A 13,352-nucleotide genomic window follows, 5' to 3' on the forward strand; every position below is an offset into this window, starting at 1 on the left:
GGTCAGGCTGATTAGAACATTATTTAACACATAAACCTTAGGCTTTGGTCAGGCTGATTAGAACATTATTTACCACATAAACCTTAGGCATTGGTCAGGCTGATTATAAAAATTAGTACTAACCAAATATACTGCATAAGTAGGGACTAACGTGTAATTGTCAAAAAATGCACTTACAGACTATTATAAAAAACTGAAATAATAATGATATTATTGATAATTAACTAAACTGCTAATAAAATACAAGTGCAAATTTAAAGAAAGCTTCACCACTTTAGTCATAATTTTTGCACCTAAGAAACTTCTCTTTGACTTCTTCTATTTGTATGAGATTGTCATTACTGCCACAAGTGGTGGAAATGTGTATTACAACAGAGTACCTCTGCGGCCCATACGGACCACAGCTGAGAAACAGGTGTTTTTTGGTGGCCCTCTAGGCGGCGCTATGGTTAAGAAACGCTGGATTAGAACACAACAGACATATCTGGCTAACTCGTTGACGCCTATCTACAGCCGTGGCGTCCCCGGCGCCATCCAGTCCATCGCAGGATGACGGCGGCTTCTCCGTGTCCTGGGTCAGCAACCAGGAGCACCAGCTGGGGCCGCTCCAGTCCACGGATCAGAGTCGGCGGGAAATCCAGGAGATGCCGTCGGATCGTCCTCCCGTGGAAGATGACGAGGAGGAGAGTGAGTGCAATGTCGGCTTTTCTTGCTCGCACCTGAGAACGTCCATTATACGGGACAGGAGTCCACTATGAAGGTTAAAACCGATCCAAAGTAGGACAATCAATGCTGAAGTACTAGACCTGAACAAAACATTAACATAAGTAAATGAGTCTCATCTCTAATAATATATCTCACCAATAATTTACAGTGGGACCTCAGTTTACAAACTTAATTGGCTCTTAAAACGGTTCGGAAATGCACAGGAAACAATGTTAGCTTGAATAATTGGTTCCAGTACATATTTCACCTTGATCTAAGGATGCACAATATTTTTTTTTGAGCCGATACTAATACCAATAACTGCCCGCTCTTCAAGACAGACAACCGATAACTTATGTACATGATTTTTAACATGTAGATTTGACTGCAGTTTGTTAGTCACTCAAAGGTGGATTTGACAAACTGTACCTGTAGTCAGTGTTGGGTTAGTTACTGAAACCAGTAACTAGTTATATTTACTTTATTTCAAAAGTAACTCAGTTACTGACACCAAAAAGTAATGCGTTACTGTGAAAAGTAACTATTTAGTTACTTTTTAAAGCTCCCATTAATGCCCTTTTAGCCTTCGTTTCAGTACTGTTATTGCACTGGAGGATAATACAATGTGTTGATCAACTTGACATGCATTTGCATCACTGAACTCTGCTAAGCAATGTGGTCTACATACAACACACAAAGACAAAGATATGTTTCAAAGGGCCAATATGTTTCAGGCCAGAACAAATTGACAAAACTATTTTAAATAGCTGCAACATAACATACATAAGTACCAAACAGCATAATAACAACATAGCTGTAAACCAAAGAAGGCACACACTACATACACAAAGCCTTACCAGGTTTTTTTTCTCTCTCAAGGAATTGTGAAATAAAATCATGTCTGAAGCCCAGAACACTCTACACATTTCCCCAGTTTTAGTTTAGAGATAAGGAATGATTGGCCTGGCCCACTAGCATCCCTCTTTATGTTTGTGAACTTTATAGTCCAGGGGTCGGCAACCCGCGGCTCTAGAGCCGCCCTAGTGGCTCTGTGGAGCTTTTTCAAAAATGTATGAAAAATGGAAAAAGATGAGGGGAAAAAAATATATTTTTTGTTTTAATATGGTTTCTGTAGGACGACAAACATGACACAAACCTCCCTAATTGTTATAAAGCACACTGTTTATATTAAACATGCTTCACTGATTCGAGTATTTGGCGAGCGGCGTTTTGTCGTACTAATTTTAGCGGTCCTTGAACTCACCGTAGTTTATTTACATGTATAACTTTCTCCGACGTGTTTTATGCCACTTTCTTTTTCTGTCTCATTTTGTCCACCAAACTTTTAACGTTGTGCATGAATGCACAAAGGTGAGTTTTGTTGATGTTATTGACTTGTGTGGAGTGCTAATCAGACATATTTGGTCACTGCATGACTGCAAGCTAATCGATGCTAACATGCTATTTAGGCTAGCTATATGTACATATTGCAACATTATGCCTCATTTGTAAGTATATTTGAGGTCATTTAGTTTCCTTTAAGTCCTCTTAATTCAATGTATATTTCATGACACACTATCTGTATGTAATATGTCTTTTAATTTTTTGCGGCTCCAGACAAATTTGTTTTTGTATTTTTGGTCCAATATGGCTCTTTCAACATTTTGGGTTGCCGACGCCTGTTATAGTCATCAATCAATCAATGTTTATTTATATAGCCCTAAATCACAAGTGTCTCAAAGGGCTGTACAAGCCACAACGACATCCTCGGTACAGAGCCCACATACGGGCAAGGAATAAATAGTCTATACCAGGGGTCACCAACGCGGTGCCCGCGGGCACCAGGTCGCCCGTAAGGACCAGATGAGTCGCCTGCTAGCCTGTTCTAAAAATCTTATGGTTTTTTTAAAAAAAAATTTGTAATATTTAAAAATATTTTTATTTTTTATTTTTTAATCAACATAGAAAAAACACAAGATACACTTTCAATCAGTGCATCAACCCAAAAAAACTCCCCCTCATTCACACTCATCCACACCCGCTCACACAAAAGGGGTTATTTCTTTCTGCTACCAATATTCTGGTTCCCACAACATAGACAACACGTCTGCAAGGGACACAGTCCCTGAAGCACACATGATTGTGTGTGCTGCTGGTCCACTAACATTTTCATTAATTACTATTTTTTATGTAATTATTTTTATATTGTTTTACTATCCTTTTTATCCAAGAAAATGTTTTTTATTTATTTATCTTATTTTATTTTATTTTTAAAAAAAGGACCTTATCTTCACCAGACCAGGTTGTCAATGAAATTAGATTTGTTGAAAGGGTTTTTAAAACCAGGTCCAGTCCAGATAATGTCCAAGTCGGACTCAGCAACACACACCTTCATTCATGTACACAGAAAAAAATTAGGGAACACAACAGATTGCATATAATTTATAAAGAAAATTACATTTTCAAAATAAGCACTTATGTACAGTCCAGATTATGTCCAGGTCACTCAAATTAGGGAACACAACAACAGATATCATATAATCTATAAACATAATTGTACTTTCAAAATAAGCCTTTGAGGACTTCCCATCTTTTTTTATGTTTTTTGGCATCATTATCATTTTCAACCATGTAACTTTCTAAAGTTAAAAAATACTGAATACATGTTTTAAAGAAAGTAATACTAAGTGAATATCTGTTTTTGGCCTTAAAAATAAACCTTTTACGGAGTACTATAATTAAATTGACTAAATCATGACTGTCAATGAACTCTCCTAAAATAACAGAAACCACATCAAGCTTCGTAAACAAACCAATCCTTAAACACATTTTTTCAACTTCCACCCAAAAAGAAGACACAATATGACAATACCAAAACAAATGCAGGGTGGATTCAGACTCCTGACAACAAAATCGGCAATCATATTCCATAATTTTAGCATTTTCCCCGTGGGTAGGAAGTTATAAATAATTTTAATTTGAAAATAACGATTTTGCACATCGATAGTAGTTTTATAGATTAGTTTGAATATGGCATCCCATGGCCACGGGCAGTCAAACAAGTCCTCCCATTTTCCGTATGTGTTGTATGGGGCAGCCTTCAAAGATTTATTTATTAAATAATAATTATATATTTTTCTATTTATTTTAGTTCCTTTTTGCCAACTATAATTTCTTATTAGAGGTTTACAAACTAATAATTTACTGGACTTCTGGCTCCGCCATGATGTAAACACAGACACGCCCCCTCCCACACACACACTTTCATACAGAGCGCGCCTCTTTTCCTGTCGTCTCTTCTGCAGCGCTCCAATAAAACACGCTGTAGTAACGGTAACTGAGTTACTGAATATAAAAAATAACGCGTTGGATTACTAGTTACCGCCGAAAGTAACGGCGTTAGTCCCAACACTGCCTGTAGTTTTGTCCTAACCAAGTATGACATCACAACTATGATGAAGATAACATGGATAAATGAGTGAAGCCTCTGTCCTGATTAAGTATAGGTTTTGTTTACTGTATTTTTCGGACCATAAGGCGCATTGAAAATCCTTTCATTCTTTCAAAAACTCGACAGTGCGCCTTACAACCTGTATTATTTCTGGCTGTGCTTGCCGACCTTGAAGCAATTTTGCTTGGCACATGGTGTAATGATTAAAAAGTAAAGTTAATTAAAGGCCTACTGAAAGCCACTACAACCGACCACGCAGTCTGATAGTTTATATATCAATGATGAAATCTTAACATTGCAACACATGCCAATACGGCCGGGTTAACTTATAAAGTGCAATTTTAAAATTCCCGCCACACTTCCGGTTGAAAAACTCCTTTGGGTATGATTTATGCGCGTGACGTCACAAAATCCACAGAAGTGGTTGGACCCCATCGAACCCGATACAGAAACCTCTTGTTTTCTTCGACAAAATTCCACAGTATTCTGGACATCTGTGTTGGTGAATCTTTTGCAATTTGTTTAATGAACAATGGAGGCTGCAAAGAAGAACGTAGGTGGGATCGATCAGTGTATTAGCGGCTAAGTACAATACTTACAGCAACACAACAAGGACTACTTACTTAGCAGACGCCTAGCCGATGCTTGCCGCCAAACCCACGGATGAAGTCCTTCGTCGCGCCGTCGATCGCTGGAACGCAGGTGAGCACGGCTGTTGATGGGAAGATGAGGGCTGGCTGGCGTAGGTGGAGCGCTAATGTTTTTATCATAGTTCTGTGAGGTCCGGTTGCTAAGTTGCTAAATTAGCCTTAGCGTCGTTAGCAACAGCATTGTTAAGCCTTACCAGGCTGAGAATTTTTAACCGTGTAGTTACATGTACATGGTTTAATAGTATTGTTGATCTTCTGTCTATCCTTCCAGTCAGGGGTTTATTTCTTTTGTTTCTATCTGCATTTGAGAACGATGCTATCACGTTAGCTCAGTAGCTAAGTGTGTCACCGATGTATTGTCGTGGAGATAAAAGTCACTTTAAATGTCCATTTCGCGTTCTGGACTCTCATTTTCAAGAGGATATAGTATCCGAGGTGGTTTAAAATACAAATCCGTGATCCACAATAGAAAAAGGAGAGAGTGTGGAATCCAATGAGCCAGCTTGTACCTAAGTTACGGTCAGAGTGAAAAAAGATACACCCTGCACTGCCTCTAGTTCTTCACTCTAACGTCCTCATCCACGAATCTTTCATCCTCGCTCAAATTAATGGTGTAATCGTCGCTTTGTCGCTCCAAATCTCTCTCGCTCCATTGTAAACAACGGGGAATTGTGAGGAATACTAGCTCCTGTGACGTCACGCTACTTCCGATACAGGCAAGGCTTTTTTTTATCAGCGAGCAAAAGTTGCGAACTTTATCGTCGATTTTCTCTACTAAATCCTTTCAGCAAAAATATGGCAATATCGCGAAATGAACAAGTAGGACACATAGAATGGATCTGCTATTCCCGTTTAAATAAAAACAATTCATTTCAGTAGGCCTTTAAGGATAAGTTTTGTTTACTGTATTTTTCGGACCATAAGGCGCATTGAAAATCCTTTCATTCTTTCAAAAACTCGACAGTGCGCCTTACAACCTGTATTATTTCTGGCTGTGCTTGCCGACCTTGAAGCAATTTTGCTTGGCACATGGTGTAATGATTAAAAAGTAAAGTTAATTAAGTGCGCTAATTACAAGTTGAGGCTAGGGAAGCGGGAGCGAGCCCCGCCCTCAATGTGGCGTTCTTTGTCGCCAGGGGGCGTCAAGCTGGGGCTGGGAGACTTCATCTTCTACAGCATGCTGGTGGGAAAAGCCTCGGCCGCCGCCAGCGGCGACTGGAACACCACGCTGGCCTGCTTCGTCGCCATTCTCATTGTGAGTCGCTTATTATCGGGCGACGCCTTGTCGTCGGTGTCTTTGATGTCAGCCGTGTAACCCCACCCCCCCCCCCCCAAACCCCACCCGCAGGGCTTGTGTTTGACCCTGCTCCTGCTCGCCATCTTCAAGAAGGCGCTCCCCGCTCTGCCCATCTCCATCTTCTTCGGCCTGGTCTTCTACTTCGCCACGGATAACCTGGTGCGACCCTTCATGGACCAGCTGGCGCTGCACCAGTTCTACATTTAGCCACGCCCTTTTTCTACACCTCGCTTTTTCCACTACTGCCCCCTCTCTCCGCCCCCGGGGGGAGGCCGTTTATTATTACCATTAAAGTTCCGCCGAGGTGTCGACTTGGCACCTTGCGGTTTTTCATCCGGTCTCAGGCACTACACAGACTTCAGACTCCCAGTGGGACTCTCCCCCGCCCAGTCTGACCACTACTGGGGCAGCAGGTGCCTTGCTCAGGGACACCAGGAAGTTGAGGCGATTGAACGAGCTCCTCCCTCGCGCATAACGGAACCACGTTCAAATCCCACGTTGGTACATTTCACTCGAGTCACTCTGGGGAGGTCAAAGTTCAACCAGCGACCTGTCAGCCTGAGTTGTAGGAGGTCCAGTGCCTTGCTCAGGGGCACCTCAGTCCCACGTTTTTTTTTTTAAATTGCTTTCCTCGGGATTCAAACCTGCAATCATTCGCCCCGGTGCTGTTACCGACTTCCTGCGCCCCACAGGACCCTCCACTCGTGCCCCGCCGCGTATGCAGAAGAAGAAGAAATCGGTAGTTACATGATGTCAGCCGCACTGACGCCATTTTGTCTTTGGAGGAAATATTTGGAGTGACTTTGCTTCTTTTTTCTTTTCGGTCTGTTCTTTACGTGTACATGTCAGTTATGCAAATGTGTTCCTTTTTTAAATAAAGACTGAAAATGTGAATGAGCCCCACCGGCCAATTTATTAGGTACACAAGGACTGTGCAACGATGTTTAAAAAGTAGGGCTGTCAAACGATTCCAAATATTTAATTGTGATTAATCGAATTTTGTTCATAGTTAACTCAAAACTAGAGATGTCTGATAATGGCTTTTTTGCCGATATCCGATATTGTCCAACTCTTGATTACCAATTCCGATATCAAGCGATATCAATATATACAGTCGTGGAATCAACACGTTATTATGCCTAATTTTGTTGTGATGCCTCGCTGGATGCATTAAACCAGTGTTTTTCAACCACTGTGCCGCGGCACACTAGTGTGTCGTGAGATACAGTCTGGTGTGCCGTGGGAGATTATCTCATTTCACCTATTTGGGATTAAAAATATTTTTTGCAAAGCAGTAATTATAGTCTGCAAATGATGTGTTGTTGTTGAGTGTCGGTGCTGTCTAGAGCTCGGCAGAGTAACCGTGTAATACTCTTCCATATCAGTAGGTGGCAGCCGGTAGCTAATTGCTTTGTAGATGTCGGAAACAGCGGGAGGCAGGGTGCAGGTAAAAAGGTGTCTAATGCTTAAACCAAAAATAAACAAAAGGTGAGTGCCCCTAAGAAAAGGCATTGAAGTTTAGGGAAGGCTGTGCAGAACAAAACTAAAACTGAACTGGCTACAAAGTAAACAAAAACAGAATGCTGGACGACAGCAAAGACTTGCTGTGGAGCAAAGACGGCGTCCACAAAGTACATCCGAACATGACATGACAATCAACAATGTCCCCACAAAGAAGGATAAAAACAAGTGAAATATTCTTGACTGCTAAAACAAAGTAGATGCGGGAAATATCGCTCAAGGGAAGACATGAAACTGCTACAGGAAAATACCAAAAAAAGAGAAGAAGCCACCAAAATAGGAACGCAAGACAAGAAGTAAAACACTACACACAGGAAAACAGCAATAAAGTCCAAATAAGTCAGGGTGTAATGTGACAGGTGGTGACAGTACACCTACTTTGAGACAAGAGCTATAGTGATGCATGCTTGGTTATGCTTTAAAGTCATATCCAACAATTGCGACGACGACTTTTTACTGTCAACTGAGTTTCGTTTTTTAATGATTTCTGCTGGTGGTGTGCCTCCGCATTTGTTCAACGCAAAAAATGTGCCTTGGCTCAAAAAAGGTTGAAAAACACTGCATTAAACGATGTAACAAGGTTTTCCAAAATAAATCAACTCAAGTTATGGAAAAAAATGCCAAAACGGCACTGCCATATTTATTATTGAAGTCACAAAATGCATTATTTTTTTATAACATGCCTCAAAACAGCAGCTTGGAATTTGGGACATGCTCTCCCCGAGAGAGCATGAGGAGGTTGAGGTGGGCTGGTTTGTGGGGGGGGGGGGGTGTATATTGTAGCGTCACGGAAGAGTTAGTGCTGCAAGGGGTTCTGGGTATTTGTTCTGTTGCGTTTATGTTGTGTTACGGTGTGGATATTCTCCCGAAATGTGTTTGTCATTCTTGTTTGGTGTGGGTTCACAGTGTGGCGCATATTTGTAACCGTGTTAAAGTTGTTTATACGGCTACCCTCACTGTGACCTGTATGGCTGTTGACCAAGTATGCCTTGCATTCACTTGTGTGTGTGAAAAGCCGTAGATATTATGTGACTGGGCCGGCACGCAAAGGCAGTGCCTTTAAGGTTGATTGGCGCTCTGTACTTCTCCCTACGTCCGTGTACACAGCGGCCTTTTAAAAAGTCATACATTTTACTTTTTGAAACAGATACCGATAATTTCCGATATCACATTTCAAAGCATTTATCGGCCGATATCGGCAGTCCGATATTATCGGACATCTCTACTCAAAACAAGTCATGATTAATCGCGGATAGATACAATTTTTCATCTGAAGTTTGTCAAGGATATACCAAACCATTTTTATTCGCATGGCTAAACGATAAGTTTACGTCATTGAAATGTTTATTTTTTTTAATATTATGCTTTTTTAAAAATAAATAGCTCAACACAAAAAGCTTTTAATAACATTTAAAAAAAAAAAAAAAAACATGGTGTCTTGCCAGATTTTGTGTTTTGGTGGAATACAAATTTTGTATTCCTGCTGTAGGAGCACTTGCATTCCGAGGAGGAGCTACATTGTATTTAGATACCAGTTTACATATAAATTGCACATAATGTGGATTGTTACGATCGTGATTTGATTGTCAAAAATGAGAGATGACCGATAATATCGGCAGTCCGATATTATCGGCCGATAAATGCTTTAAAATGTGATATCGGAAATGATCGGTATCGGTTTCAAAAAGTAAAATGTATGACTTTTTAAAACGGCGCTGTACGGAGTGGTACACGGACGTAGGGAGAAGTACAGAGCGCCAATAAACCTTAAAGGCACTGCCTTTGCGTGCCGGCCCAATCACATAATATCTACGGCTTTTCACACACACACACAAGTGAATGCAACGCATACTTGGTCAACAGCCATACAGGTCACACAGAGGGTAGAGGTATAAACAACTTTAACACTGTTACAAATATGCGCCACACTGTGAACCCACACCAAACAAGAATGACAAACACATTTTGGGAGAACATCCGCACCGTAACACAACAGAACAAATACCCAGAACCCCTTGCAGCACTAACTCTTCCGGGACACTACAATATACACCCCCCCAACCCCCAAACTCCTAATGCTCTCTCAGGGAGAGCATGTCCCAAATTCCAAGCTGCTGTTTTGAGGCATGTTATAAAAAAATAATGCACTTTTGGACTTCAATAATAAATATGGCAGCGCCATGTTGGCTTTTTTTTCCATAACTTGAGTTGATTTATTTTGGAAAACTGTGTTACATTGTTTAATGCATCCAGCGGGGCATCACAACAAAATTAGGCATAATAATGTGTTCATTCCACGACTGTATATATGAGTATCGCTTGATATCGGAGTCGGTAATTAAGAGTTGGACAATATCGGCAAAAAAGCCATTATCGGACATCTCTAATACTGAACAAGAATTTTCTGTCTGAGCGATAGCAAGTGACCCACTTGAGAACAGTACCAGAAAGTCAGTTTAAACGAACGAGGTGACCTACTGTATGGAAGTCCGCACTATGATCCGGTAGAACCAAATCCTGACAGTTATTGAGAGTCGGCACTCAACCTGAGATCGTTCACGATCTTTTAAAGGGTTCTGTTGTTCACCCTAAATCCAGACTTTTTTTTTTAACAATCAAATAGTTGTTTAAAAACAAGTGCTTACCTAAAACTGGTACGTTTGATGCTGGCCTGTAATTATTGAAATTGTCTGCATCTCCATCGCTCTTGTCGAGCTGGGCTCTCACCACTGCTGTTTTAAAGGCTGAAGAGAGCAATTTAAGATGTTTACAGGCTCCTCTCTCAAAGAACCATTCAATCTTTGCGCTACTCGGTGGGGATTGATCTCGGGCAGGGATGAGGTGTTTGTTAGGGCGCCGAGAATGTGTTTATGACGCTTCTGTGGCATTTCAAATGTAATTGTGGCGGGCGTATGGGAAGAACTGAATCATCGATAGCCACAAAATTAGACGGTGGAAGAAGTATCAAAACAAAAACAAAGTTTAATGGCTTCTTGTGAAGTTTCATTAGAACGAATCCTGTGGTTTTTGCATGGAGGATGTTGGCTGGTGATGGTAGTTCCTGCAGTCGGAGGATTGTTGAAGTACCAAGACCTGTCCTTGGTTCTAATAGTGGACCTGAAGGGTCTGCAGGTCAGGCTTGAGTTGGTCCCAGAAGCTGAGGACTTGCTCCACCAGCAAAGGTTAAACGGCTCAGGACTCACGAGGGATCCTCAAGGAGGCGTGTTAGTGTGGGGGCGAGAAGCCTCCCAGGATAGAGCCGCTAAGGGGATTATGGAGCCGAGGATTAGACTCTGAGTAACCACGCAGACGGCAGAAGCAGACCAAGATGCCCAAGGACAAGCTGGAGAGCCTGGTGCGGCGCATGGAGGAGACCCTGTCCGAGATGGAGCAGCTGAAGGCGCACTGCGGCCGGCAGAGCGAGGAGCTGAGCCAGCTGGTGGTGGAGCTGCGCCGGGAGAACCAGGAGCTGGTGGAGAAGTACGGCCAGCTGGCAGGCGACATGAAGGAGGCCAAGGAGATCATCGAGCAGCTCCAGGACACCAAGTACGCCTTCAACGCCAAGGAGAGGCAGGCGCAGAAGCTCAGACGCCAGCTCTGACCAGGACGTCCACACCTTGTGGGTCAACATGTAGAACTTGATTTTTTTCTTAGATCTTTCCAAACCAACGGAAGCTGCAAGTGTGGACGCTGGACTGTGAACGACAAGAAGATGGCCGAAAACAGGTGGCGGCCTGGCCCCGGAAAAGCTTTTATTCCACACCGTCCCCCGCGGTCAGAGGTTGAGTGGTCACCTTTTTCCTGGGCCTCGGAGGCGTGAACGCGGCTAAAAAATGTCACTTTTATCCCCCCCCCCGGAAAAGGTGTAGAATGTAGATGTAGCAACAATAAACATGTTCAAAGTTTGTTACCTATTTACCTTCAAGTCTCCCAATGTCTTTTTTCGACATTTTATACCACACCATCCCCCGCGGTCAGAGGTTGAGTGGTCACCTTTTTCCTGGGCCTCGGAGGCGTGAACGCGGCTAAAAAAATGTCACTTTACAAATGTATTTTTGTAATACACTAATATATTTGGCATGATCAGATATTAAAGTTTAATATAAATAATTTTTTCTGCACTTTTTTTTATGTAGATTTACTTATTTATATATATATATATATATATATATATATATATATATACATATACATTATATATATATATATATATATATATATATATATATATATATATATATATATATATATATATATATATATATATATATATATATATATATATATATATATATATATATATACATTATATATATATATATATATATATATACATACATATATACATACATATATATATATACATACATATATATATATACATATACATATATATATATATATACATATATATATATACATATACATTATATATATATATATATATATATATATATGTATATATATATGTATATATATATATATATATATATATATGTATGTATATATATATATACATATATATATATGTATATGTATATATGTATATATATATGTATGTATATATATATGTATGTATATATGTATGTATATATATATGTATATATATATATATATATGCTTATATGTATATACATATTGTGTGTTTATATATATTATGTACAGTATATATATATATATAATTTATACATATTTACTTATATACACATATGTACAGTATATATCTATATATATACATACATATACATATATAATTTATACATATTTACTTATATACACATATGTACAGTATGTACATATATATATATACACATATGTATATATATATATGTATATATACACATGTATATTCATATATATACACATATGTATATACACATGTATATGTATATACTGTATATATATATATAGTTGTGTATATATGTGTATAAATATATATATAGGTGTGTGTACTGTGTATATATAGATATATATGTATGTGAGTATATGTGTGTGTATATTTGTATATATATATATATACACACTAACACATTATATATATATAGTTTGACACACCTGTTTTAAGGCCTTGTCACCTAATGATGTCACAGTTTTAATTAGAATACATTAGGGCTGCAACTAACGATTAATTTGATAATCGATTAATTTGTCGATTATTACTTCGATTAATCGATTAATAATCGGATAAAAGAGACAAACTACATTTCTATCCTTTCCAGTATTTTATTGAAAAAAAACAGCATACTGGCACCATACTTATTTTGATTATTGTTTCTCAGCTGTTTGTACATGTTGCAGTTTATAAATAAAGGTTTATTTTTTTTTTTTAAATTATTTTTTTTTTAAAGCCTCTGCGCATGCGCATAGCATAGATCCAACGAATCGATGACTAAATTAATCGGCAACTATTTTTATAATCGATTTTAATTGATTTAATCGATTAGTTGTTGCAGCCCTAGTATACATTTGCAAAACGAGTTATCCTACTAATTCAAACCTGTGACATTACCTGATCCAAAGACTTTTGAAAAGGGTAACACTTTAAAAAAAAAAAACATGACATGTTGTATATTTTTGTTCAGGACTGAAGTTGTTTCTGAGAAATTTGAGCGAAAAAAACCAAACAGTTTTTACGCCCTTCAAAAACGTAAGAACTTTTACGTCCCGTTTGGCTTTGAAGATAACGAAAACCACATGTCCCCAGATGGTCAAACACGAGTTGACAATG

The 13,352-nt window shown here is 39.3% G+C and overlaps 1 protein-coding gene across 1 annotated transcript in view; it reads left to right on the plus strand.

Moving 5' to 3' along the window:
* The window catches only part of psen1 (presenilin 1), a 35,550-nt gene extending 28,832 nt beyond the window's left edge, over positions 1-6,718 (plus strand). The window contains exons 9-11 of the mRNA XM_062034036.1: positions 514-687; positions 5,943-6,061; positions 6,155-6,718. Coding sequence (XP_061890020.1) covers positions 514-687; positions 5,943-6,061; positions 6,155-6,310 — 449 coding nt within the window. The 3' untranslated portion in view covers positions 6,311-6,718. The remainder of the gene's footprint in view (positions 1-513; positions 688-5,942; positions 6,062-6,154) is intronic.
* The last annotated feature ends 6,634 nt before the right edge of the window (positions 6,719-13,352 follow it).

This window comes from Entelurus aequoreus, linkage group LG23 (genome assembly GCF_033978785.1).
Source record: "Entelurus aequoreus isolate RoL-2023_Sb linkage group LG23, RoL_Eaeq_v1.1, whole genome shotgun sequence".
NCBI classification, from domain to species: domain Eukaryota; kingdom Metazoa; phylum Chordata; class Actinopteri; order Syngnathiformes; family Syngnathidae; genus Entelurus; species Entelurus aequoreus.